This window comes from Ornithorhynchus anatinus, chromosome 5 (assembly GCF_004115215.2).
Source record: "Ornithorhynchus anatinus isolate Pmale09 chromosome 5, mOrnAna1.pri.v4, whole genome shotgun sequence".
Classification (NCBI taxonomy): domain Eukaryota; kingdom Metazoa; phylum Chordata; class Mammalia; order Monotremata; family Ornithorhynchidae; genus Ornithorhynchus; species Ornithorhynchus anatinus.
Genome location: NC_041732.1, coordinates 33,249,029 through 33,272,559, shown reverse-complemented (window position 1 = coordinate 33,272,559; position 23,531 = coordinate 33,249,029). Strand labels below are relative to the sequence as shown.

General features: G+C 58.0%; 1 protein-coding gene across 9 annotated transcripts; it reads left to right on the top strand.

Annotated features, from left to right (window-relative positions):
* The first annotated feature begins 82 nt into the window (after positions 1–82).
* Positions 83–23,223, top strand: DMTN (dematin actin binding protein). Of its 9 annotated transcripts, none has more exons than XM_029066186.2 (16): positions 83–399; positions 11,313–11,369; positions 11,612–11,683; positions 11,888–12,043; positions 12,377–12,421; positions 12,743–12,851; positions 13,060–13,116; positions 13,556–13,708; positions 14,230–14,357; positions 19,709–19,820; positions 20,536–20,600; positions 20,741–20,789; positions 21,132–21,139; positions 21,346–21,411; positions 21,722–21,802; positions 21,994–23,223. In XM_029066186.2, exons 2-16 carry the CDS (start codon positions 11,352–11,354, stop codon positions 22,105–22,107), a joined length of 1,233 nt encoding a protein of 410 aa, XP_028922019.1. In that variant the 5' UTR covers positions 83–399; positions 11,313–11,351; the 3' UTR covers positions 22,108–23,223. The 9 variants fall into 9 exon arrangements, with proteins under 9 accessions (XP_028922019.1, XP_028922014.1, XP_028922023.1 ...); XM_029066181.2 differs by having other exon boundaries at positions 11,609–11,683; XM_029066189.2 differs by lacking the exon at positions 83–399 and adding an exon at positions 1,725–1,743.
* Positions 23,224–23,531: the final 308 nt, after the last annotated feature.

The window sequence follows — 23,531 nt, the reverse complement described above, 5'->3', positions numbered from 1 at the left end:
GTGGGGAGGCCGCTGGAGGAGCCTGGAGGGGAAGAAGGGGAGGGGGGCTGTCAGGGACCGCCCAGCTCGGCGCCCCCACCCCGTCTCTGACAAGCTCACCCCCAGCCCTCACCCTGGCACCATCACAACCACTGGCAGAGGCGGAGAGAGCTGCTGCTTCTTCCTCCTCCTTTTCCTTTTCCTCCACCTCCTCCACCACGTCCTCCTCCTTTTTCTCCTCCTCCTCCTCCTCCTCCTTTTCCTCCTCCTCCTCCTCCGCCGCCGCCGCCGCCCGGGCCTTGGGCTGCCGGCACGTTGCCGTGGCAACGGGAGGCGGAGAGGAGATGCTCTGCGCCGAAGGATGGAGGGCTGTGTCACCGTTGCCGCTGCGCTCCAGCCCCAAATTCCGGGGCCTTGAAGGTACAGCTCACCTCGGGCACCCCATCACCCTCCCTCCGCACCCCGAACTCACCCCCAAACCCTGCCTCGGAGTTTCCCCTGATGGAAGGCCCCCTCTCTCCCCCCGCGCCCCGTTACCGGCGGCTCCCAGCCCCAGGGGACGCCCGGGGCCTAGATGTTCCCCTGGCGAGGGAAGGGGTGGAGAGGGGGAACTTGGCTGGCAAGAGGAGGGTGGCTTCGGAGCTCCCGTCTCCATCGATCGATCAATCTGTATGGTATTTATTTGAGCGCTTACCGGGCGCAGAGCACGCATTCGGGTCTCACATTCAAGCTGCTTGGACTAGGGGAGGTGCGGGTGGGGAAAGGGGCGGCAGCCCCCGGCCCCCCAGCAGAAAGGTGCCGTTGTCTCTCCCATCCAAATCGAAAGCCACCGGGATGGCACCGAGGGGGCGGCGAGTGGGACTGGATGGATGTCAGGCCATGGGAACGTAGTTTGCTCCTCCTTCGGGGTTTTCTCCACGCTCCTGCTCAGCCCTCTCCGAAGGTTACACCCTCTTTCCCTTTCACCACGACCCTCTCCCCGCCCTCAGTTTCTCTACCTTTCCTTCGGGGCTCCATTAGTCCCGTCCTTTTTCTCCTCACCCAGTTATTCCACCCCTTTTCCTCGTCCCTTGATCCTGCTCTTCTGCCCCCTGCCCCCGCCCCCCCCCCCCAGGTTTATATACCCTCTAACATCTCCGCTACCGAGCTCACCGTCTTTTCCAACCACCGAGAAGGGAAGCGCCCCTCAAAACCACTCCCGGCACTAGCTGCCCTCTTGGGTCCCACTGGCACCTTCCGGGCACGCCAGGACCTTTTCCCAGGTCTTTCATTTCTCCCAACAGTAGCTGATGCCATGTGCAGACTCCCCCCTCCCCCCACCCCACCCCCGCCTGGCAGGGCCTGACGCTGCTCTGAGAGGATGGGCCCACGGTTGTCAGGGCAACTTCTCAGGAGCTGGGAGGGGAATGGGGTCCGGACCACGGCATCACCCCACCCAAGGAGGAGTCCTCCCCAAGATGAGTAGGATGGAAGGTGATTGGTGCCAGAGAAAGGAGGATAACAGACCAGAGGATAGGTGCGGGATGGAGATGGGTGCAGCTGGCCCTCCCCACCCCCGTCACCCCCTTCTCCCACTCCCGAGAGGAACGATGGGAGGAACTATGACCTTTTCTGGGGTTCTCCCGGTGAGGCTCCCCATTCGACACCCCCCGGCAAAGCCACCGGCAGATCTTTCAGCTGCGGGGTGGATTTGGCCAGTAGGATCACGGCTACCTTGTTGCCGGGAGCTCTCATCTTTTCATCGTCCGGAGGTTTTCGAGCAAGGTTAATTCCTGTGGGTTCCCGCTAATCCTCTCCCCTTAGACCAAGTCCTGCCTCCTACCTCCTGGCACTGACGGCGGCCCCTGGGGCAGGGCTGCATCTGAGGCGAGGCTGGGAGGAAGGGGGGAAGGGAAAGGCCTGCACCTGCTCTTCCCTTTGGGGGTGCGAGGGCGGGAACCCCCCACCCCCCCAACTCCCTGGCTACAGGCTGGGCCAGGCCTCGGTGGAGGCGGCCTTTGCACCGGGGCCTGTTTATGAGGTGGCTGGAGAGGCTGCAGAGGGGAGCAAGGGATAGCGGGCGGACTGATTCTGCTTTGTCACCGTGCTGGCTAATTCTCTTTTTTCCAAAATGGATTGAGCCAGCCACAGAGGTGGAGACTCACAGAGTCGCATGCCGCACAAGCCCGCCCGCGCGCACACGCACACACACAAGAGCACACACACACACATAGCCTTCCTGCTCAGGCCCAGCCTCACGCTATCAGTCAAAGGGGCGGGGGCAGGGAAGGGGGGGGTGGGGAGAGTGGGGGGCCGTCCGTCCTGCCCGACAGCCAGCCGCCCGCTGCGAGCACCGAGCACCCGAGGACCCCAGCCGGCCCAGCCGGTGGTTGGGGGCCTCCGTTCTTCTCGCCGGTGGGGTGGAGAGGTGGGAGGGGGCAGAGACAGTGCTTAGAACCCACAGCCCCCCCCACCCCTCCACCCCAGCCGGCATTTTCCTGTTGTTTTCACTCCGGGAAAGCCATGCTGGGTTCCTGGAGGAGTCGCCTGTAGCCAGGCTGGTGAGTAAAGCGGCAGCCCCGCTCTGGTCCAGCGGCTCACCCTTGAACTCCCTGGTGATGGCCGGTGGGGTGGCGGGGGGGAGCAGGGGGACGGGAGGGAGACGGATTCGCAGGGCTCTGAGCTGCCCAGGAGGAGGTGGAGGGCGGGTTCAGGCACCCCTTCCCCTCAGCCTCTCCTAGCTCCTCTGGATCCAAGCCACTAGGCCGTGGGAGCAGCACTGGGGTGAGTTGCTGGGGGCCACTGACGTCCACTGGGGCCAAGTGCCAGAGCAGGGGCCTGGCCCTCGGGTGACAGAGGCCGGTCATTTCCGTCCGGGCCCCGGGTTCTTGCCGTACAGGGAGAAACCTGACTTTCAGGTCGGGAGGCTGCCTGGAGCGAGGGGAGTCCTGGGAGGCAGTGGGGAGAGAAGGGGTTTGTAGCTCAGGAAAACCACCTTGTGCTTCACCCAGGCCTCCTGGGAGAATCCCGTCCTGGGCCGAGCAGCCCGGGCTTGGGGGTCCGGCTACTCCGGTGCCCCCCTACCCCTCCCGCTTCAGGCGGGGTGGCACTGCCCTTCCCAGGGACATTAGACTTCTGGGCAGGGGCTGAGGGATCTTGGCATGAAGAAGCCATCAGTCCATCAATCAAAGGGATTTACTGAAGACTTCCCGGGTGCAGAGCACTGTACTAAGCCGTTCCCGTGCTCGTTCACCTAGTGGAGGTCTGAGCCCCCCATAGTGGGGTGGGGAGGCAGAGGCAATCGACTTACCGATCGATGGTATTTATTGAGCATTCACTGCGCACGCAGAAATGGACTAAATACTTGGGAAAGTACAATACACTAGAGCTGGTTAAGAAACCTGTGTGCTGATCTTATTGCTTCCAGTTTCCCCGGGGGAGCGGGGCTGGGCTTGGGGCGGTTCCATGGCTGGCCTGAGCCTCCCACAGAGGGTTAAGACTCCGCTGAGCCTGAGCCAGCGATGAATGAGGTGGAGGAGCAGGGTGTGGCTGGAGTCCCGACCCTGGGACGGGACAGGATGGAGGGGGATCGGCTCGTTCCTCTGGTTCCCGGGACTGTGTGAGACCGGGGGGGGACAGAGAAGGACCACGTGCAGGCCTGAAGGAGCCCAAGAGGGAGACTCACTCTCCCCCTCACCCCCTGCACTGGGCGGGCGGGGTCCTCTGCCTGGGCAGGCCCCCCCCGTGGGCCGTTCAGCGGGCAGTCCCACTGCCGAGGCCCGGACGCATCCACTGAGGATGAGGATGGGAAGAACCGGGAGAGGCTACTCCTGCGGTGAGCGTAGAGAGGAGCAGCGCAGGCCCAGAAAAGGGGAAAGCTGGGTTCTCATCCTAGCTCTGCTACTTGCCCGCTGCGGGACTGTGGGCAAATCACTTCATTTCTCTGTCCCCACGTCCTCATCTGTGAAATGGTGATTCAATTACCTGTTCGTTTATTTTTCATGGTATTTAAGTGCTTACTCTGCACCAAGCCCTGTATTAAGCCCTGAGATAGATACATGATAATCAATTTGGATAAGTCCCCGTCCCACATGGGGCTCATAGGCTTAATCCCCGTTTTACAGATGAGGTGAGGAGACGATTGGAGGAGGCAGGATTTGAGAACCCAGGTCCTCTGGCTCGCAGGCCTGGGATCTTTCCACTAATCGACATCGCTTTTCATTCATTCATTCAATAGTATTTATTGAGCGCTTACTATCTGCAGAGCACCGTACTAAGACTTGGAACGTACAAATCGGTAACAGATAGAGACAGTCCCTGCCCTTTGATGGGTTTACAGTCTAATCGGGGCGGCGGGGGGCTTTCCCTCTCCCATAAACTGTGAAGCCCGCGTGGGACAGGGATGGTGTCAAATCTGATCACCTATCTTCCTCAGTACTTAGTACAGAGCCTGGCACATAGTAAGCACTTAACAAATACCATTAAAAACAAAAAGGAAACGGAATCCCTATTTTACAGTGCTTTGGCAAACAGCACTTAACAAATATCACCATTACTATTATTATTGAGCAAGGGTCTCAGTGCGGCTTTGCCCTCTGGTTTTGCGGGACGGAGCTTGAATCGGGGAGAATGTCAGCGCGTGGGTGGCGGGGGGGGGGTGGGGTGTCAGCTGGCTGTGTGTCACCCAGCGAGTGACATGTCTGCAGTAGGGACCCCGCGTCTCTTTGTTTGGAGGAGTCGCTCCCCCTGAGGAGCGGCCCGTTCCTCCACGGGAGTGTTCCAGGCCGCTGCCCGGAGCTGGGGTCAGAACCCACCCCGATAATCGGATCTGGGGTCAGAACCCACCCCATTGCCCGGATCTGGGGTCGGATCCCACCCCGCTGCCTGGTTCTGGGGCCAGAACCCACCCTGGTAAGCGGATCTGGGGTCAGAACCCACCCCATTGCCCGGATCTGGGGTCGGATCCCACCCCGCTCCCCGGATCTGGGGTTGGACCCCACCCCGGGCTCAGGCCGCTCCCTCCTCCAGAGCCATAATCATCCCAATGATACCACTTCTTGCCAGCAGTGGCAGCTAAAAATAGGGTCTGGAGGGGATCTGTGGGTACGGCAGGAGGCTGCAAGTTGGGCACCGGGGTAGGGAGGGGAGGCCACTCTCCCTAGAGGGCCCCTGGGCTGAAGGACAGGGAAATCCAGGAGAAAGGGGACAAACTGAAAGGCCGGTGTCGGAAGGTGGGGGGAGTGTGAGGAAGGTCACATCCCTCCCTCCTCCTGCTTGCTGTCTCAGGCCCTTGGAGCCTGGAGCCTCGGGATAATAATAATAATAGTGGCATTTGTTAAGTACTTGGGGTGGATATAAGCAAATCAAGTTGGACACGGTCCCAGGCCTCCGTGGGGCTTCCGGGCTCACGGTCTCAAACCCCTTTTTACAGATGAGGTAACCGAGGTACAGAGAAGTAAAGTGACTTGCCCAAGGTCACACAGCAGACAAGCGGCGGAGCCGGGATTAGAACCCACGACTTTCTGACTCCCAGGCCCGTGTTGTATCCACTACACCATGCTACTTCCACTATAGGGGAGGTATAGCCAGGGGAGCTTCTAGGGTGCCTGTGGCCAAGACCCCCGTAGTACCCTCTGACTGGTTCCCCTGGATTGGAGCAAGGGGAATGTGCGAGGAGCATCCAGCTGGGAATAGTCCCCGCCTCCAGTCAGTCAAACAATGGTATTTATTGAGCGTTTACTGTGTACAGAGCACTGTACTCAGTGCTTGGGAGAGAACAATACAACATAGTTGGTAGAAGCGACCCCTGCCCACAAGGAGCTTATGGTCTAAAGGGGGAGGCAGACATTGAAATAGATTAGGGATGGGGGAGATAGTAGTATATGAGAATATTTACATCAATTTTGCGGGGCTGGGTGAGTATCAAGTCAGTTGTATTTACTGAGCACTGTAATAAGCGCTTGGGAGAGCACAATATAACAGAGCCGGTAGCCACATTCCTTGCCCACAGTGCTCAAGGGCTACACAGCCAAGCTCAGAGTCGACGCACGGGGTGGCAGGGTGGGTAGGGGAAATGAAGGGCTTAGTCTGGGACGGTTTTTTGGAGGAGATGTGATTTTAAGAGAGTTTTGAAAGTGGGGAGAGTGGTGGACTGTGAGATATGAAGTGCTGAGGGAGGGAAATGAGAGGCAAAAGGAGAAGAAACCACACTCTGGCCAGCCTGGAGCAGGAGCCTGACCAGGAGAAAGGATTTTGCCAATCTTGGCCTCTCTGGGTCCTGCCAGTGACTTGGGACCTGGGACAAAAGCAGCTGGGCCCATTCTGAAATAGGGGGGGCCCCCTCTCCCCACCACTCCCCACCCCCCAACGTGCCTCTCCCTTCCCCCCGATCTTCACATGCACGTGGTAGATCCAGACCCCTCTGGGCCCACCACCCCCTCCTCTCCCAGGATGCTGTTTTGGGTGTTTATGACCCAGCCAGATTCTGTCTTTATTTCTTTCATTGAGCCATCACCATGGTAACTGAAGGGGGTGGCAAGAGGGGGTGAGAGGAGAGAAGGGATGTGGGCTGGAGCTGGAGGAAGAGAGAGAGAGAAATAGCAGGAGAGAAAGAGAGAGTAAGGGCGGAGGAGAGGAGAGTGGAAAAAGAAGGGGAAGAGAATAAGGGAGAGAGAAAGAATCAGAAGGGAATGGGGAGAAGGGCAGGGACTGGGGTGCAGATCTACAGGACCTGATGGAGAAACAGACTGGGCAAGGTCATCGGCTAATAATAATAATAATAACGGTGGTGTTTAAGCATTTACTTTGTGCAAAGCACTGTTCTAATCGCTGGGGGGAATACAAGCTGATCAGGATGTCCCACGTGGGGCTCCCAGTCTTCATCCCCTTTTTCCAGATGAGGTAACTGAGGCCCAGAGAAGTGAAGTGACTTACCCAAAGTCGCACAGCTGGCGAGCGGCGGAGCCGGGATCAGAACCCATGACGTCTGACTCCCAAGCCCGGGCTCTTGCCACTGAGCCACGAGACTCTTCAACTCCCTATCCTTCCTGCGTGCTAGGTTGGAGCCCTCTCCTCCCCGTCCTGGGGCCGGCGGAGTGGGAGGCTCCAAAAAGCAGGGTGGACCGGCCTGAGCTGGGCTCCCTGAATCTGTAACCCGCGTTAGGGGATCAAATCAAGCAACGAGTTGTCCTCTGACCTCTTGATGCATCCCCCTGTCTTCCATCCACAGAGAGAAGCCTGAGGGAAATAATAATGATAATAATTACGGTATCTGTTGAGCACTTACAATGTGCCAGGCACTATACTAAGCACTGGGGTGGTTACAAACACATCGAGCTGGACACAGTCCCTGACCCACGTGGGGCTCAGTCCCGATCCCCGTTTTACGGCAGACGGAGTAACTGAGGCCCAGAGAAGGGAAGGGACCTGTCCGAGGTCGCACAGCAGACAATTGGCGGAGCTGGTATTAGAATCCATGACCTTCTGACTCCCAGACCCTTGCTCTATCCACTCCGCCATGCTGTTCTCTGACAGGGGAGAGGCCTTATCGCCTACAGGCGATGGGGCTGGGCGGCCACGTTCGTGTTGGAGACGGGTGGGTGGCCCGGGGTGGTGCCTTAACTGTAGACTCTGATAAGTGAGTGGTTCTAAGCAGAGCCGGGTAAGGGGGAGGGCGGGGGCCGGGACGGGAGGACAGGGACAGCGGAGTCAGGTTGGAGTTTGGGGAGTTGAGAGGACTCTTCCGCCATCTGGCCCACCTTTCCTCCACGCTTCCTTCCCCTCCAGCCATGATTCCTCTCTTCCTGCCCGCAGCGGGCACCCTTCCAGCTCTGGGACTTTCAGCGATGAGACCATTAGCAAATGTGCACGTCCGTGGATGCGTCGGTGTGTGTGATGGGACGTGGGCGAGACACGTGCACGCATAGGCCTCTGTTTCTGCAGCGGATTAAGAACGTGCGGATTCAGGTGGCAAGGTGTGCGTGAAAGCACGTGTGACCATGCGGGACCCTCTTCTGTGAATGCATTTATCGAGGGGTCCGTGCATTTGCGTCTGTTTACGAATGGGGGTTTGTAACTGCTAGATGCACAGCAGCTCACCTACTCTATTTTTTAATAATAATAATGTTGGCATTTGTTAAGCGCTTACTATGTGCAGAGCACTGTTCTAAGCGCTGGGGTAGATACAAGGTCATCGGGTTGTCCCACGTGAGGCTCACAGTCTTCATCCCCATTTTACAGATGAGGTAACTGAGGCCCAGAGAAGTGAAGTGACTTGCCCACAGTCACACAGCTGAGAGCCCGGGCTGGGGAGTCAGAGGTCATGGGTTCTAATCCCGGCTCTGCCACTTGTCAGCTGTGTGACTTTGGGCCAGTCACTTCACTTCCCTGTGCCTCAGTTACCTCATCTGTCAAATGGGGATGAAGACTATGAGCCTCACGTGGGACCACCTCATGACCTTGTATGTCCCCCCCGCGCTTAGAACAGTGTTCAGCACATAGTAAGCACTTAACAAATACCAACATTATTATTATTAAGTGGCAGAGCCGGGTTTCGAACCCATGACCTCTGACTCCGAAGCCCGGCCTCTTTCCACTGAGCCACGCTGCTTCTCTAATCATTTATTCATTCATTTTTTCAGACTCTGGCCACTCCCAGCTGTTTCTCGGGTCCTTCCCCCCCCCCCCGCTCCCGCTATTGGTAAATCATTTTGGGCTTGCAGGTCTCCCGCTTAGACGGTAAAAGTTCCCGGAGGGCAGGAGCCATAGTCTTTTTCCTCTCAAGTCAACCAACTCACTAGACTTAGGTCTCATCTCACGTCATCGCAGTTGACCTCCTGCTCCGGTCCTCTCCTGGAATTCCCTCCCCATTCACAACTAGCCTCGTCGTGTGCCTGTTATATTGTACTCTCCCAAGCGCTTAGCACAGTGCTCCGCACACAGTAAGCGCTCAATAAATTCGACTGAATGACTGAACTGGCAGGCCGCCGCTCTCCCCCTTTTCAAGACCCTTCTGAGATCACACGTGTTCCAGGAGGCCTTACCTGATTAATATCTCATCTTCCCCACTCTATTTCAATCAGCGGTATTTATTGAGCGCTTACAGCGTGCAGAGCACTGTACTAAGTGCTTGGGAGAGTAACAGTAAAGCAGAGTTAGCAGACGCGGTCCCTGCCCACGACGAACGCTATTCCTCCCCCGTCCCTGGCACTTCAGCCCTTGCATATCGTCTAAACACTTGGCTACCCTCACTGCTCCCTCGCCCCTTCATTCATTCATTCAATCGTATTTATTGAGCGCTTACCGTGTGCAGAGCACCGTACTGATGTCTTTCTTTCTCCCCCACCAGAATGTAAGTTTCTCGAGAGCGGGGATCGGTCAATCATATTTGTTGAGCACTTACTGTGTGCGGAGCACTGTACATAGGTCAACATGCCTACTAAGTCCCAAACCCTTAGTACGATGCTCTGCATCCTGGAGGTACTCAATAAATACCATGGCTGGATGGATGGGTGGCGAAGCGTGAGTCTGTCTAACCACCGGCCTATACAAAGAGTCAGTCAGTCGTATTTACTGAGCACTTACGGCGTGCGGAGAATTGTACTAAGCACTGTTACAATATAATAATAATAACGTTGGTATTTGTTAAGCGCTTACTATGTGCAGAGCACTGTTCTAAGCGCTGGGGTAGATACAGGATAATCAGGTTGTCCCACGTGAGGCTCAGAGTTAATCCCCATTTTACAGATGAGGGAACGGAGGCCCAGAGAAGTGAAGTGACTCACCCACAGTCACACAGCTGCCAAGTGGCAGAGCCGGGATTCGAACCCATGGACTCTGACTCCCAAGCCCGGACTCTTTCCACTGAGCCACGCTGCTTCTCCAATTTCCCCGCCAACAACAAGCTTACGGCCTAGAGGCAGAAAGACCTGCGTGTCAGGGTGTGTGAGCGTGTGTAAATCTAGGCGGGTCTGCTAATTCTGCTGTATCGTACTCTCCTGAGCACTTAGTACAGTGTACTGCACATAGTAAGTGCTCAGTAAATCCCACTGATTGATTGACAGTGCATACACCTCATCCACAGGCATCCTAACCATCTTCATTATTTCCCAGCTCCTGACTTGAAGGCTGGGCTCCCACCCAGAGGCCCGGCAGCCTGAAAAGCTCGGAAAAAGAGAGGCAGAGGGGCGGAGGGCAACCCCGCAGCCAGACGTCTCCCCTAGGTCTGCCCCTCCGGCCCGGGACGATCGTCCCCCGCAGGGCCTGGGAAAGGGAAGGGGGGAAGGAAGGGAAAATGGTGGGAATTTGGGACCGCTAGAGAAAGGCCGCAAGGAATGAGGTCGGAGCTTCCGTCTCTGCTTCCCCCCGTCCCGCCCTGGCAGCTGTCTGCCCCAAGGAACGGGTCCAGCCAAGTCCCAGCGGCTTTGCCGGTCCTGCAGGGATGGAGATGAACCCTTCGTCTCCCTCCTGCCCCTTGCTGCGCCGCGGCCGTTGGCTACCCGACTCCCAGAACTGGCTCGTCCCGCCGTCAGTCGTCACCCGGTCGGGTTTAGCGGGGCGTCTTCCTGCGCGGACCCGCTCGGGACCGCGCCAATAAGTGAACGCAACGGGCTCCCTGCTCTCTAGGACCCGTCCATCGGGGTCGGAGGGTGGGTGGGAGCTCCTTCCTCCTGCCTCTTTTCTCCCCTTTTCAGGCCTGGGTTAAGCCTACCCGGCAGGAGCAAGAAAGCAGGAAATAGGATGGTGCCCAGAAGGGAGGGTGGAGAGGAGCCAGGAGGGGGAGAAGGACAGGGATGGCCAGAGGCAGCGGAGCAGAGGGAAGGAGGGGTTGGGGTGGGAGGGGAAGTAGGGCCGGTAGATCGGGGGAGTCCGGGCGCAGAAGGACAAACTAGATGCGAGGGCCCAGGCAGCCCAACCGGGCCTCCTGCGTCATTTCCTCTGGAATCCGAGAACAATGGCTCAAAACAAGTGCAGCCCCCCGTTCCCACCCCTTCACCTCCTCCCACTCCCCTTTCCTCCCTTCTCGGGGGCTGAGTGAATGGAAAGAATGAGCGAGGCAGGCTGAGCGGGGCTCCCTTCCACTCAGGCCCGAGCTCTGGACCTTCGATGGGCTGAGGGAGAGGCCAGCGTCCCCTTCCCCCTCTCTCTTCCTCCCCGGGAAGGGCTCCCCCTCTCTCCCCTGCCACCGGGCGCCAGCTCCTTCACCGGGGCAGCAGTTGGTAGGGCCCCAGAGGGATGCGGATCTTCCGCGTCCGCCCGCCTGGTCTCTTCCACCTCCCCTGGCCGAGCCCGGCTGCCGACCGGACCGGAACCCAAGGCCCCCGGGCTCAACGGGGCCTCTTCTGCTCTCCCTCCAGGTCTCCGGAAGTGACCCTGCCCCTGCATCTCCCCACTGCATGGAGCGGCTGCAAAAGGTAACCAGCAGACCCTGACCCACCCCACGCCGAGAAGAGAGCACCGAGAGGGCGGGGCCGGGGCCAGCGGGGCCGGGGCTCCTCCGTCCCGCCTGGCCCGAGCAGAGATGTCCGCCACCTGCTGATCTCTGGCCCCGGAGCTCCCCTGGCCTCTGACCGGCGCTCCCCTCGGCCTCCCTTGAAGGGCAGCTCTCTGCGCTCTTCCTCCACTGCTCACCGGTGTCTCCCGCTCTCCCCAGCAGCCGCTTACGTCCCCCGGGAGCGTGAGCTCCTCCCGCGGCTCCAGCGTGCCTGGCTCTCCTTCCAGCATCGTGGTGAGTATCTGCCCCGGGTCGCGACCCCGGCCTCTGGCCTCCGGCCTGGCCCGGGAGGGTGGGGAGCCGACGGGCTGGGGCTGACATCCCTGCGGCTAAGAACCCGGCGGGAGAGGTGGGCTCTGGGGTGGGCCCTTGGGGAGGCGGGAGTCCCCGAGGGCCCGTAGGGATCCAGACAGTTGTCCCTCCCCATCTTCCCTGCAGGCCAAGATGAACAACCAGGTGCTGGGCTACAAGGACCTGGCCGCCATCCCCAAAGACAAGGCCATCCTGGACATCGAGCGGCCCGACCTCATGATCTACGAGCCGCACTTCACCTACTCTCTCCTGGATCACGCAGAGCTGCCCCGAAGCCGGGAGGTGAGGGAAGGGGCGGCCCCCCAAAGAAGGGGACGGGTCACCTGCCCCGGGGTGTCCCGTGTAGAGATGGAGCCTCCCCCAGGGATTCGAAAGAGGGGTGGTGGTGCGGGAACTGGCCCTGGACAGGCCACCCCGCGGACCCGGGACCGGGGCGATGGACGCGGAAGCAGTTGCGGACACCGGGGATCAGAAGCGGGGTGTGATCGTCGGCTGTCTGGGGGATACCAAGGACGGGGGTCGGGCCAGGGGAAGGTGGGCTGGGAGTTTGAGGAGCAGGGTTTCGCGGCCTTCTTGTTCCTGATCTCTCTTCCTTCTCCGCCCACCCCCAACCAGCGCTCCCTGTCACCCAAATCCACCTCTCCTCCGCCATCCCCCGAGGTGAGTCCTGTGATCTCCCCCACTGGGTACGTGGGCCACCCCCAGCCTTCAGCAGCGTAACTCCACTTGACGCCAGCCGGTGACGTGGCCGCCTGGAGGCTGGCCGGCTCAACCCTCGCCCAGCCGCCGCAGGGCCAGGGCCCATTTACCCTCCACCCGGCGGGCCCTTGACCGTCTGGCTCCCTGCCGGTCCGGGGGCTCCCCGTCCCCGGCCGGACCCTTATCCGGGGATGGGGGTGGGGCCCTGGGGCCGGGGGAAGGGAGGGGGCTGCCGGACGCTCGGCGGAGGGGGCCGTTCTGAGCCCAGCCTGCTCTGTCCAGATGATGCGAGATTGGGCAGAGAGCCGGACCCCGGGGATCATCGCCCAGACCCCTGGCCCGCGGTCCATTGGGACCCCCCGGAGCAGCCTGCCCCACTTCCACCGACCAGGTACGTGCCTCTGGTGCACCCAGCTTTCCTCCAGGACCCCCGGCTCGGGACCACAGCATCCCCTTGGCATCCAGCACCCCCTCGCCTCCCTCCCCCTGCCATCTGACCACCCTCCTTCGCCCAGCCCCCACTGGGGGCTCTCCATCCTCCCTCCCTTGATCCCTCCCCAACTTGCTCTCACCGTCTCATCCCTCCTCCTCCTCCACAGAGACCACGCGCATGGAGTTCAACATCTACAAGAAGCCACCCATTTACAAGCAGAGAGGTGGGGGCCCCCGCTAGCTGACCGCAGCCCAGCTCCCGCACCGTGGGTCTGCTAAGGGAGTGGACTCGGGGGGAGGACGGGGACCTGTTCATGGGAGGCGATCCCTTAGAGCGGGAGCCCCCCGCGGGCCGGAGATCGGGTCCGGCCTGGTTATCTCCTATCTACCCGGGTCGCTTAGTACAGTGTTTGGCACGTGATATGCGTTTAACACATGCCACCGATGTGTGGTGGTTATTACTGTTATTACGGGGGACTGATCGTAATGGAAATGATTGTTATTACGGGGGAGTGAGGAGTGGAAAGCCGTGCCGGGGTTGGAGAGGAGGGTGAGGGTTGGGGCAGGGAATAGGTATCGAAGGAGGGGAGGGAGGGCTGACTCCCAGATTTCCTCCCTTCCCACCTTCCTTTCTTTCTCCTTTGTTCCGGTCTGTGCTCACAGAGTCCGTAGGGGGCAGCCCTCAGAGCAAACACCTTATCGAGGATCTCATCATCGAGTCGTCCAAGTTCCCCGCAGCTCAGCCCCCGGACCCCAACCAGCCAGCTAAGATAGAGACCGACTACTGGCCGTGCCCCCCTTCCCTGGCCGTCGTGGGTATGGAGAAGTTGGAGTGGCGGCGGGCGGGCAGGGTGGGGGTGGAAGTAAGGAACCTTGAGAAGCAGCGTGGCCTAGTGGAGAGAGACCGGGCCTAGGAGCCAGAAGCACCTGGGCTCTAATCCTGACTCCGCCACCTGTCTGCCGTGTGACCTTGGGCAAGTCACTTGACTTCCCTGGGCCTCAGTTACCTCATCTGTAAAATGAGGATTAAGACTATGTCTGACCTGATTACCTTGCCTCTACCCCGGTATTAGTGCAGTGCCTGACACACAGTAAGTGCTTAACAAATCCATTAAAAAACCAAAACGAACAAAGAAACCACTTCCCTCATCCATCATCTTCTCTGCCCTCTCAGTCCTCCTCTGGACTCTTCCCGTGCCCGTGTCCGTCCCTCCCAATCCCAGTGCTCTGGACTGTAGGATGTACTCTTGTAACCTACCCCGCCCTTCCCTGTTTCCATCCCCAAGCTAGTCTCCGGTTCTGCTCCCCGAGGCCCCTGACCCTGCTTTGCTTTACAGAGACAGAATGGAGGAAGCGGAAGGCATCCCGGAGAGGGGAGGAGGAGGAGGAAGAAGAGGAAGATGATGAGGACTCTGGCGAGGAGATGAAGGCTCTCAGAGAACGGCAGAGAGAAGAACTCAGTAAGGTAGCGTCCTCTTCCATCCGAATCCCGGGCCGGCCCCTTGGGGAGTCCAATCCGCGACTTGTCTTGTTTTCGCCGAAAAGTGTCCATCGATCAGTAAGTGGCGTTTACGGAGCACTTCCCGGGTGGAGAGCGCTGTACTTAAGGCGCTTGGTAGAGTATGGTGAAGTAAGTAGACGCGATCCCTGCCTTGGAGGAGCTGACAGTGTAGGAGGAAACTTCCACCCAAATAAAACCTGAGAATTTTTCACCATCAGGGCCTCAGGCCGTTGCCCGAGGGGTCGGGGTGACCGAGGCAGGTTGGGATGGGGGCATGGTCTAAGGGGAGGGCTGTCGGGGCTGCCAGGGAGACTGCTCCAGCGGCACAGGCCAGGGAAAGGAAAAGAGAGGAGGACTTGGACACCTTCACGGCAGCGGGGTGAAGGGGCATAGACAGAAAGGCCGTTTGAGACAATACCAGTGGGCAGGGGCAAGGCCAGGGGAGGGAACAGAGGCGGAGCAAGGGAGGAAGCAGGGGCAGAGGCAAGGACAGGGGCAGGGGTGGGAGAGGAAAATGGATGACCTATCAACGTCCGCATGAAACAAAAACTCCTCACTCTTGGTTTCAAAGCTCTCCATCACCTTGCCCCCTCCTACCTCACCTCCCTTCTCTCTACTGCCCAACCCGTACACTCCGCTCCTCTGCCGCTCACCTCCTCAGGGTTCCCTGTTTGCGTCTATCCCCCTGTCGACCCCTGGCCCACGTCCTACCTCTGTCCTGGTATGCCCTCCCTCCTCACCTCTGCCAAACTATCTCTCTTCCCCTCTTCAAAGCCCTACTGAGAGCTCACCTCCTCCAAGAGGCCTTCCCAGACTGAGCCCCTCCCTTTTCCCTCTGCTCCCCCTCCCCCCTCTGCTCCTCTCCCTTCCCCTCCCCTCAGCTGGGCCCCCTTTTCCTCTGCTCTCCCTCCCCTTCTTTCCCCCCTCCCCCCTCTGCTCTTCCCCATTCCCCCTTCCCTTCCCCTCAGCACTGTGCTCATTTGTATATATTATTTATTACCCCATTTATGTTGTTAATGAGGTATACATCCCCTTGATTCTATTTATCGTGATAACGTTGTCTTGTTTCCGTTTTGTTCCGTTTTGCTCTGCTGTCCGTCTCCCCCGATTAGACTGTGAGCCCATCACTGGGCAGGGGTTGTCTCTCTCTGTTGCCGAATTGTTCATTCCAGGCGCTTAGTACAGTGCTCTGCACGTAGTAAGCGCTCAAAATAAATACTATTGAATGAAAGAATGAAAGACCAAGCAGCAGGACAAAATGAAGGGGAAAGGAGGGAGGCAGAGCGGGGCTTTCAGTTTGTCTCTCCCTCTGTCCCCATTCCCTGCTCTGCTGGGCCCCCCCAAGCCAGCCAAGGCACGGAAGAGCACGGAGGCCCCTGGGCTGGGCCGGGCTGGGCGGGTGCCAGGCAACAACAGGGCCGGTCAGCGGAGCCAGATTCTGGCCAGCCAGCAGGCCAGGCAAATTCCCCTGACGCCTGGCCATCGCAGAGTGCCCCGGGGGGGGGGGGCGGTAGTTAGCGCCGGCCTGGCAGGGGAGGGCCGGGCAACCCCTGCCGGCTGCCCTCCTCCCCTGTCTGACTGGTGCTAAAGAGGGCAACTCGCTCACTGACCCCGGCCAAGTGCCTGCCCGATTTCTCTCTGGGGCAGCCAACCCTGGGGCTCAGGCCAGGTTTGGGTCAGGGCCAGGCCCAGTCAAGGTCATTAACATCCCATCCTCCGCCACCACTGAGGGCCTGTCAGGCTCCCCCCCGGGCGGGAGGGGAGTGGCGGGCCAGCTACAGGAGGACATCACCAGCCTCAGCAAACACTTCCATTCTCAGCCCCCTACGCTTCCACCCCTGCACCCTGCAGGCAGGGAGGGAGTGGAGACTGAGGGGGCCCAAGGGGAACGTGAAAGAAAATATTTGGGTATCAGACCAGGCCCGGACTCTGGGCTGAGAAACCCGTCAGATTCGGGTCCTAAAGTTTCAACGCATCAATCTACGGTATGTATTCAGTGGATCAATCATATCTATTGAGCATTTACTATGTGCAGAGCACCGTACTAAGCCCTTGGGAGAGCACGCTACGACAGAAATAGCTGACACATCGCCTACCCATGACGAGCTTACAGTCTAGTGGGGGAGAAAGACGTTAACGTCTCGAGCGCTTACTTTGAGCACAGCTCTGTACTAAGCTCTCGGAAGAGTTCAGGAGAACAGAGATGCAGCGTGGCTTAGTGGATGGAGCAGGGGCCCGGGAGTCAGAAGGACCTGGGTTCTAATCCCGGCTCTGCCGCTCGTCTGCTGTGTGTATGAGAAGCAGCGTGGCTCAGTGGAAAGAGCACGGGCTTTGGAGTCAGGGCTCATGAGTTCGAATCCCAGCTCTGCCACTTGTCGGCTGTGTGACTGTGGGCAAGTCACTTAACTTCTCTGTGCCTCAGTTCCCTCATCTGTAAAATGGGGATTAAGACTGTGAGCCCCACGTGGGACAACCTGATTCCCCTATGTCTACCCCAGCGCTTAGAACAGTGCTCGGCACATAGTAAGCGCTTAACAAATACCAACATTATTATTATTATTATTGACCTTGGGCAAGTCATTTCGCTTCTCTGGGCCTCGTTACCTCATCTGGAAAATGGGGATTTAGATTGTGAGCCCCATGTGGGACAGGGACTGTGTCCAACCTGCTTAACTTGTATCTACCCTAGAGGTTAGAACAGTGCTTGGCACATAGTGCTTAACAAGTACCATTATTAGTCTTACGATACATCCGTTCATTCAGTCGTATTTATTGAGCGCTTGCTGTGTGCCGAGCTGTGTACTAAGTGCTTGGAAAGTACAGTTCAGAAACAGAGACAATCCCTGCCCACAGTGGGCTCACAGTCTAGAAAGGGGGGAGACAGGCATCAAAACAAATAAACAGGCATCAATAGCATCAATATAAACAAATAGAATTATGGATATATATGCGCCTCATTCATATAAATAGAATTATAAATATGTACATATATACACAAGTGTTGTGGGAGGGGGAGGAGAGTAGAGCAAAGAGAGTGAGTCGGGGCGATGGGGAGGGGAGGGGGAGCAGGGGAGAAGGGGGGCTTAATTTACAAACTGAGAAAGCCAGGGAGGGGAAGCATCATCTAAGGCTCAGGGCTCCATAACCCAGCCATAAGCTCGTTGTGGGCAGGGAATGTGATTGTTTATTGTTGTATTGGACTCTCCCAAGTGCCTAGTAGCGTGGCTCAATGGAAAGAGCCCGGGCTTGGGAGTCAGAGGTCATGGGTTCGAATCCCAGCTCTGCCACTTGTCAGCTGTGTGACTGTGGGCAAGTCACTTAACTTCTCTGTGCCTCAGTTCCCTCATCTGTAAAATGGGGAATAACTGTGAGTCTCACGTGGGACAATCTGATTACCCTGTATCTACCCCAGCGCTTAGAACAGTGCTCTGCACATAGTTAGCGCCTAACAAATACCAACATTATTATTAGTACAGCGCTCTGCAGGGGTGATTGCTCGATAATTACGATTGAATGAATGCTTGAGTGAATGAACTTCCAGAGCCATTGGAGGATGGGGGCTGGGTGGGAGGGAGCAGAAACCCCTGGCGCCATCATCATCATCTTCCTCATCATCATCAGTGGTATTTGTTGAGCACCTACGGGGTGCGGATCCCTGCGCTAAAAGCACAGGAGAGCACCCCGGAATCAAAAGACAAGGCTCCTGGCCCCTAGGGGCTCCCAGGCTAATGGAGGAGATATGATGTTATTCACAAATGGTGGGAGCGGGGGGAAGGGTAAGGAAATAACAGATGATAACACAAACATGAGAGCTGGCTAAATCACCTAATATACAATTGAATCTTCACCTATAACCATCCCCTTTACAAAAGGGTTCTTCTCTGAGTGCTCTTTGGACCAGCTGGAGTTGCATTAAGGGACTCTCTCGTTACAAGAAAACACTGCACCAGCGGACCTTGGCTTAAATACTTCCCTTTCCCTCCCTTTGAAGTATTTTGACATAGAATGATCATAGCCCCTTTCAACTGAACGTGATATAATAACCGCAGATCTCCCTTCTGTTAGCCCAAGGTGTTCTTCGGCTGACTAGGATGGGAAAGATGACGTTACGGCATATTTCCAAATATATACAAAAAAGCGTCTCATTCAAAATCTTCTCCGATCGGTTCATCCTACACTACTCCTAGAGAGGCAGCGTGGCTTAGTGGAAAGAGCCCGGGCCTGGGGGTCAGAGGTGGTGGGTTCTAATCCCGGCTCCGCCACTCGTCAGCTGGGCGACTTTGGGCAAGTCATTTAACTTCTCTGTGCCTCAGTTACCTCGTCTGTAAAATGGGGATTAAGACTGTGAGCCCCACGTAGGACGATCTGATTACCTTGTATCTATCCCAGTGCTTAGAACAGTGCTCGGCCTATAGTAAGCGCTTAACAAATACCATCATCATCATTGTTCTTACTTGATGGTGGAGCCACATTTATGGTATTTTAATATTGTTTTGGTCAGTATTTTAGATCTCGGGACCCTATTGGTGCCCTTTTACACGATGTTCATTCATTCATTCGATCGTATTTATTGAGTGCTTACTATGTGCCCAGCACTGTACTAAGCACTTGGAATGTACAATTCGTCAACAGATAGAGACGATCCCTGCCCAACAACGGGCTTCCAGTCTAAATGGGGGAGACAGACAATAAAACAGAACAGAACGAAACAAGGAAATCATATCTCGTTTAGTGTTTTTTGGCTTAGGACACTATTGAGGGGCAAACTGCTCACCCCAAGTCGAGGAGAGGAGGGGCTGGATATTATGTAACCCATTCTTGCCTTATCAATTTGAGCCTGGCCTCCTGGAGGGTGGTGCCTGAGGGCCCTTCTTCTTGCTCCTTGGGAAGGCCTCGCCATTGATAATGTCATCTTCAAAAATGCAGGACGTACGTAACACACATCTGCACACAGTAAGCGCCCAATAAATGCAATTGAATGAATGACTGAATGTACGCACGCTTACCACACGATTTTCACGGGACCAATTCAGAGTGTGAAGCGGGGTACTGCGGTACACATGAGTAACGGGAATTCGTACCTGTGAGTAAAGTTCTATGGGTGACCGTTATATTGACGCATCACGGGGGGTTGGGAATGAATCGGGGAAGTCTCTTTGAGGAGATGGGATTTTTTTTAGGAGGGGAAACCGGGGGGAGCTGCGACCTGGCGTATTTGAAAGGGGAAAGGTCCCCGGCGGAGTGAAGGATATGAGCGAAGGGCGGGAGGCGGGACAGTCAAGAGCCCTGACGCCCCCCTCTCCCCTCTCTCTCAGGTCACGTCCAACTTGGGGAAGATGATCCTGAAGGAGGAGATGGAGAAGGAGAAGGTGTTACCCATCCGGAGGAAAACCCGCTCCCTGCCTGACCGGACCCCCTTCCACACCTGTGAGTATCAGTAGGGATCCAATAGTTCAAGTTGGCCAGCGACGGGGGCCTGACAGACCACCCCCCCCCCACTCCCAACTGTGTCTCTGGTTAGGAATTCCCCCTCCCTCCCAGCTCTGTTCCTTAGCATCCTGCCCGCAAGAAGAAACGATAATAATAATAATGACTATGGTATTTGTTAAGTGCTTCCTATGTGTGAAGTGCTGGGGCGGATACAAGCAAATCGGGTTGGAATACAGTCCCTGTCCCACATGGGGCTCACAGTGTCAATCCCCATTTTACAGATGAGGGAACTGAGGCCCAGTGAAGTGACTGGCCCAAGGCCACACAGCAGACAAGTGGCAGAGTCAGCATTAGAACCCATGACCTGACTCCTAGGCCCAGGCTCTATTCACTAAGCCACGCGGCTTCTCGAGCCCCAGGCCGAAGGATGGCCCCGCCAAGCCTTGTTTGCCTGGGCCAGGGTTGGGTCAGGGGGACAGGCCGGCGGGGGGATGTTTCTCTTGGCAAGCGCAGGGCATCCGTTTGGGCCACCGATACTGCCCTCGCCGTGCAGTGGGGCTAGATCCCTGCGGGCTCAGGCCCGACTCGGGCTCACACTCCTGGGACTTGGCTTGGGCCAGACCAGGCCCGGTGGTCTGGTTGGGAAGCTAACGGAGGCCGGATATGATTAGCTTGGCTTCGGTGACGCCTCCGGGACCTTGCTCTCTTCCAGCCCCGCACCCAGGGACTTCGAAGTCCTCTTCACTCCCAGCCTATGGCCGCAGCACCCTGAGTCGGGTAAGAACCCGGAGGCGGGAGGGCAGGAAATGGAGGAAGGATCAGTCCGGGGTCTCCAGGACTGGCTGGGACCACTCAGACCAGACAGAGAAGGGCGAGACCCCCGTAAACGGCAACTGATCCCACCCCATACTTTCCAGCTGCAGTCCACGGAGTTCAGCCCAGCCAGCAGCGAGGCGGGAAGTCCAGGTGAGGAGGGGACCGGTCACGCTGGGGGAGAGTGCAGGGGTGGAGGAAGGTTGCCCTGGAGTGAGCAGGACCCTGCCTTTCCTGAGTCCCACGTTCCCTGTCGATCACTTAATCAGATTTATTACCGTGTGCGTAGCACTGTACTAAGTGCTTACGAGAGTGCAACATAACAGAATCGGTAGATACGTTGCCTGCCCACAGTGAGCTCGTCGGAGATAGTAACGGCTTTAAGGAGAGCGAGGGTCGAGGGCGGAGTTGGGGCCCCGGGGTTTACGTGCCAAGATCTGGGGCCAGTCAGGCCCTGGGCTTCCCTTTTCAGATTTCTCTTGTCTGCTTTCGCAGGTCTGCAGGTGAGCGGCCCCCAGGAGGGGGAAGAAAAGAGATCGGAGAGCCCCGGATGTCGGGGCAGGGAGCGCTTTCCAGGAGGGGCTGGGGGGAGGGAAGAAACTGAGGGAGAAGAACCTCAAGAGAGGTGAAAGGGAGAGGGGCCAGGGAGGGCCTTCCTCAACGGGGCCAAAGTCCCCGCTCTGGCTCACGGTGGCTTTGGTCCCCGCAGAATGGAGAGGGCCAGAGGGGGAGGATGGACCGGGGAAACTCCTTGCCCTGTGTGTTGGAGCAGAAGGTGAGGGGGAGGCCAGAAGCCAGAGCCAGAAGGGCCGGGGAGGAGGGTGCGGTTGAGGTGGGGGAGAGGGAGGGGCCTCGGGAAAGCGGTGGAACTGGGGGAAAAAGAGAGAAGCACGGGGGCGGATGAGGAGAGGAACTGGGCTGGAGCCGGGGGGAGGGGAGGCCCAGAAGGGGAAATGGCTTGGGTTACGCATGCAACCCGGTGGAGAGGCTCGTCCCTGATGGGGCGACAGGTCCTGGGGTGTTGTGGGGAGGTGACCGGAATCCCCAGGATTCCCCGGGACTCCCAGACCTTCTCCTCCTGCCAGATTTACCCTTACGAGATGCTGGTGGTGACCAACAAGGGACGCCCCAAGCTGCCCCCTGGAGTGGACCGGATGCGGCTTGAGGTACGGATTGGTCCAAGTTGCCCTGGGCCTCCGGCACGCTCCCGGATCGGGGGAGAGGGGAGAGGCCGAGGCCGGTGTCCCAGTGCTTCCGGTCGCCCAGTCAGCCCCGTGGCTCGTGCGGCGTTTCTCCCCGCTTCCCCGGGTGACCGCCAACCCCCCGCCGACCCCTTCCCGTGTTTCCTTTCCCGCAGAGGCACCTCTCGGCAGAGGACTTCTCCCGGGTCTTTGCCATGTCTCCTGAGGAGTTTGGGAAGTTGGCTCTGTGGAAGAGGAATGAGCTCAAGAAGAAGGCCTGCCTCTTCTGACCACCCCAGCCCCTCTTTGACCCCTCTTGGCACCCCAACTCCAGGCTACTGGAGACAGATGTTATGAGATTCCAAAGTAGCTTTCTTTCCAGTGGGGGGGAGGGCGTGCCCGCCGCCCAGAGGAGGGGTGGCTTTGGGGCCCCCGGGAGATCCTAAGACCTGTGTGTGGGGTGAGCGGGAGGGGGGGAAACAGGGACTACTCTCTCTCCACCTCTTCCCTCCCTGCCACCGATGGAGCCAGAATTCCCTCCTCTTCCCCGGCCCCTGCACCTCCTATCCTCCCCACCCAGGGCAAACCCAGTCAGGACCCTCTAGAGGGTTTCCCGCTGGCCTGTCCCAGGCATCAGAAGGGTTTGTGTTTGCCCACCTCAGGAACCCCAAGGAGGCGGCGAATCTAGATACTGGCAGTGCCCTTTATTGGCCAGGCCGGTCGAGGCGAGGGGCCGAGATCGGGGCGCTCCAGGGTTTCCGGTCCCCTGGGTGGCACCCCCAAGGCCTCCGCGCTGTCTCAGGGTCTGGTACCCCTGCTTCTTCAGTTCTGGTGGGGTTGGGCGGAAGTCTAACCTTGAGAGGGGTCAGCCCTTCCTCCGCCGTACCTGTCCCTCCTCTCCCCGCTTCAAAGCCCCCGGCTCCGGCCTCCTGCTTCCAGGGAAGCCTCTGCCGGGGTGGAGGCCTTCTTCCCTCCTCCCGGTACCCTCCTGGGACCGTTAGAGCTCTATTTCCCAGTACCAACTCAGCCACCAACTCAACCCGAGCGTTCTGGCTCCCAGCACCCTCGTCCCGGACAGAACCCAGGCAAGCGGCTCCCTGATTCTAAGCCTCTGGGTGAGACCACGCACTGGCCAGAAGACAGAAGACAGGTTTCCTATAGCTCCGTCAGTCTCTGCCCCGCCACCCTACCCACTCACTCTTCACCGAGCTCTGTAAAAAATGTAATTTATTGGGACGCCCCAGCCTCTCTCCCAACCCTGCCCTCACCGCTGCTTCTTGTCTCTCTGAATATAGCTATATGCCTAAGGCTGAGCCTTCCTCCTGCCCAGACTCGGGGCCCCTGCCTCGTGTGTGAGACGTCGCTGGTGGCAGGGACACTGTTTGGAATTAAATGGCTGGATTGGGTGCCCCGCTCTGCTTGCTCTTTCTGAGGCGCCGATCCAGGGGAAGAGGGAGAAGTTCAGTCGAGTCTGGAAAACGACTCATTCAATCGATCAATCAGTCATATTTACCGAGCGCTTAATAATAATAATGTTGGCATTTGTTAAGTGCTTACTATGTGCAGAGCACTGTTCTAAGCGCTGGGGTAGACAGAGGGGAATCAGGTTGTCCCACGTGGGGCTCACAGTCTTAATCCCCATTTTGCAGATGAGGTAACTGAGGCACAGAGAAGTCAAGTGACTTGCCCACAGTCACACCGCTGACACAGAGCA

What these genes read in the sequence shown, in the direction of transcription:
- DMTN (XM_029066181.2), top strand. An exon ending in GCTCTCCTTCCAGCATCGTG is followed by an intron (nt 11,684 to 11,887) that starts GTGAGTATCTGC and finishes TCTTCCCTGCAG; the next exon opens with GCCAAGATGAACAACCAGGT. An exon ending in AGCTGCCCCGAAGCCGGGAG is followed by an intron (nt 12,044 to 12,376) that starts GTGAGGGAAGGG and finishes ACCCCCAACCAG; the next exon opens with CGCTCCCTGTCACCCAAATC.